At 50.0% G+C, this 3,496-nt stretch overlaps 1 protein-coding gene across 1 annotated transcript; it reads right to left on the reverse strand.

Moving 5' to 3' along the window:
• Positions 1-2,731: 2,731 nt before the first annotated feature.
• On the reverse strand, positions 2,732-3,496 carry LOC131498481 (keratin-associated protein 9-1-like). Its single transcript, XM_058705790.1, has one exon. The coding sequence runs from the start codon at positions 3,462-3,464 to the stop codon at positions 2,904-2,906; it is 561 nt and encodes a 186-aa protein (XP_058561773.1). The 5' UTR covers positions 3,465-3,496; the 3' UTR covers positions 2,732-2,903.

The following is a 3,496-nucleotide window of genomic DNA, read 5'->3' on the forward strand; positions in this document are numbered from 1 at the left end:
TGTGATGGGCACTGATGTTGTATGTAAGTGGTGAATCACTGAATTCTGTTCTTGAAACCAATATTTCACTATATGTTAACTAAATAAAATTTAAACAAAAAATAAAATAAAAAGACAATTTAAATGCCATAGAAGTGAAAAGTGATGGTCACTTTTCCAAGGCTGAAACTATGAATCAACAGATGTTGACCAGCATCTGGAGTTGACCAGTTGGAGTAGATCAGCAATTCTTACAGTGATCAAGAGAAAATAAGAATAAGATTAAATTTAAGTAGACTTCATTCCCCTAATAGAATCACAAGCATTGCAGTAAAAGATGATGAAAGTGCAGAATAAGCATGTGTTCCCAGTAAAGTTTAGGGAGAAAGTTCTTACAGGAACAGCAACTTTGGTAAACTGGTCTAGAAATATATCTTTGGTCAGTGGTGGGTCTACAACAAGTCGATCAGCAGCAGGAAGGCTAGAAAGAGCTGGACACACACACAGTGCAGCAGCAGGTAGTCCTGCAGCAGGGGCTGTGGTACCAGGTTGGGCGGCAGCAGGCTGACAACAGCTGAATGCACAACCTTGAGCTAGGCACCCAGGCAGGCAGGAGCACGTGGGGTGGTAGTAGGTTCTCTTGCAGTACACGGGGATAGAGCAATCTGGCTGGGAGCAGGCTGTACAGCAGCAACTGGGGCAGCAGCAAGGCTGGCAGTAGCTGGACCCACAGCCACTGGATCCACAGCAGGTGGTCCTGCAGAAGGTAGGCTGGGAGCAAGAGAAGGAACATGAGTGGGTCATGGTGTCAGGGGTAGAGGGTGGGCAGGTCCTGTTCAGAGGTGAGTTTCTCAGATTCTAGTGCTCCTTTCTGTTCTGAGGCTTTTGTGCCCTAGACCCCTGAAGTTTGGATCGTGGGAATGGCTTTTCTTCTTGTTGTTATTGTTTACATTGATTTCGAAGATCACTGGGGGAGGTGTGGAAAAAATGAGGAAGCTGTTCCCTAAATGTTATGATTTCCAGAAAATAAGTGTTTAATGTGTTTCCTATTTGAGAATGACTCATAGAAAAATTTTCAGATATAGGGTTACAGGTTGGCTTAATTGGATAAATGTCCAACTCTTGATCCCAGCTAAGGTATTAATCTCAGGAAGATGAGCTCAAGACCTATATTGGGCTCCATGTTGGGCACAATGCCTAGGATAAAAAAAAAAAAAAAAAGAGAGAACGAAAGAAACTAAATACCCAGATAAAACCAAGGTGGTCACATCAGGAGCAACACTTTTGCTACAATAAATTAACCGTGTGATATTGTTCCTACTGGCCTGGGGTGTGGTTGGTAGGTGAGGTCAACAGATATCCCCAGGTTGCTCCATAGGTTGAACACAGATTGGGATGTTCCTGAAATGAGGGACATGATGTTGATATGTTCACAGTAATGAATTATAATCATGAATGAGACTAAGTCTGTTTCCTCCCAAAAGCCTGATTCAACACTTTCACAGTCATCTGTCTCTTGTACGACCCTAGTCCATCTTGGTATCCCATTTCAATGAAACACATGAGTGGAGGATGTCTGACAACATCTATTCCAAATGTGAAAGCAGAATCAAAGAGGAATATAGAAGCCACAGAGTACACTGAGACTAAGAAAACATCAATAAATATACTTCCTGGATAACCAGTGCTCCTGATTTATGAAGAACTGACAAATTGCCTTATGGGAGGGAAGAGAAATAGGTTTGGCAGAAAATCACAAGATGCCATTTTACTATATACCATTAGGTCCTGGGGACAAGGAGGCCAAACAAGAATGTGATTTCCACGACCCAAACACAAGCGTGTTCAGCTGCCTCTGTTGCTCACGAGGACACCGCAGGCTCACCTGTATGTGAGGCAGAAGAGTGCTGAGGGCCTGGATGCCACGCAAGGCAACAGGAGCATCCTGGGTTCCCCAGGGCTCTAAAGGGCGGGTCCCGCTGTCCTCACATATGGCTGCTGTGGCTGAGTTGTACGACACTGATGTCTACAACTTAGTGCCAGTGATGGCCCGCCTGTCCAGGAGAATAACACTTCTGTGGTCAATGAAGGCCTCGGATGGACATCTTGCTGGTGCTGAGACTAAGGGTGTTTGCTACCACGTCTGGAGATCTGAACGTAAGTGCGCTTCAGCAAGCGCCCGAACCACAGTCTTGGATCCGAGTGTGTCCATGTCAGCTGTGGGACATTCCACTGTGAAATCTCCTCAGCTGAAAATGCGCATAATGACTTGTGGAGGACTGTGTATGGCTCCACACGGACACTGCATGTGATGTAAAACGTACGTGCATAAAACCACAAAGACAATACGGGATTCCAAATGATTAGGGTTTATTAAGAGATACAGGCGAGACTCCCCGCGTCTAGGGAGACATTGAAAGGGAACATGACAGGCAGCAAGAGGCGTACAAGCTTCATGAGTACACCGAGAAAGAAAACATACCCGTGTGGGCTTTCAGCAGTTTCCACGAGTTATAGGTCATTCCTGAGGAGGTGTTTCGCTGACGTGTTTAGAGGGACAGGATAAAGTTCTTGACTACGGAGAGCAAACAGAGATCCTAACTCTGTATCAGGTTGGGGGAAGCTGGCACATGAGCCAGAGGAAGGAAAGAAGAAGCGAATCAGGGAGAAGCGGTCCACACTTCATCAGGCTGATTCACAAGATGGTAGACAGGCGGACGAATAACCGAGATGTTGGGGGTTGCGGGCTGGCTTTCCGCAACGCGTGGCAGTGACCGATTCCCAAGTGGCAAGTCCGATGGTGGTTCTTGGCGAGGCAATCAGCAGCAGGAAGGCTGGCAGCAGGATCCAGAGCCCTGGGCTAGGCACCCAGGCAGGCAGCAGCAGGTGGGGTGGTAGCAGGTTCTCGTGCAGTACACGGGGGTTCAGCAACCTGGCTGGCAGCAGCGGGACCCACAGCAGTTTTGTCCACAGCCGCTGGACCCACAGCCGCTGGACCCACAACAGCTGGGCTGGCAGCAGGTGGTCCGGCAGCAGGTGGTGTGACAGCAAGTTGGGCAGCAGCAAGGCTGGCAGCAGCTCGACCCACAGCCGCTAGACCCACCGCCGTTGTGTCCACAGCCGCTGGACCCACAGCAGCTGGGCTGGCAGCAGGTGGTCCGGCAGCAGGTGGTGTGACAGCAAGCTGGGCAGCAGCAAGGCTGGCAGCAGCCTGAACCACAGCCGCTAGACCCACCGCCGTTGTGTCCACAGCCGCTACACCCACAGCAGCTGGGCTGGCAGCAGGTGGTCCGGCAGCAGGTGGTGTGACAGCAAGCTCGGCAGCAGCAAGGATGGCAGCAGCCTGAACCACAGCCGCTAGACCCACCGCTGTTGTGTCCACAGCCGCTACACCCACAGCAGCTGGGCTGGCAGCAGGTGGTCCGGCAGCAGGTGGTCCTGCAGCACGTAGGCTGGCAGCAAGAGGAGCAGCACGAGTGGGTCATGGTGTCAGGGGTGGAGGGTGGGCAGGTCCTGT

The sequence above is a fragment of the Neofelis nebulosa genome, chromosome 16 (assembly GCF_028018385.1).
Source record: "Neofelis nebulosa isolate mNeoNeb1 chromosome 16, mNeoNeb1.pri, whole genome shotgun sequence".
NCBI lineage: Eukaryota > Metazoa > Chordata > Mammalia > Carnivora > Felidae > Neofelis > Neofelis nebulosa.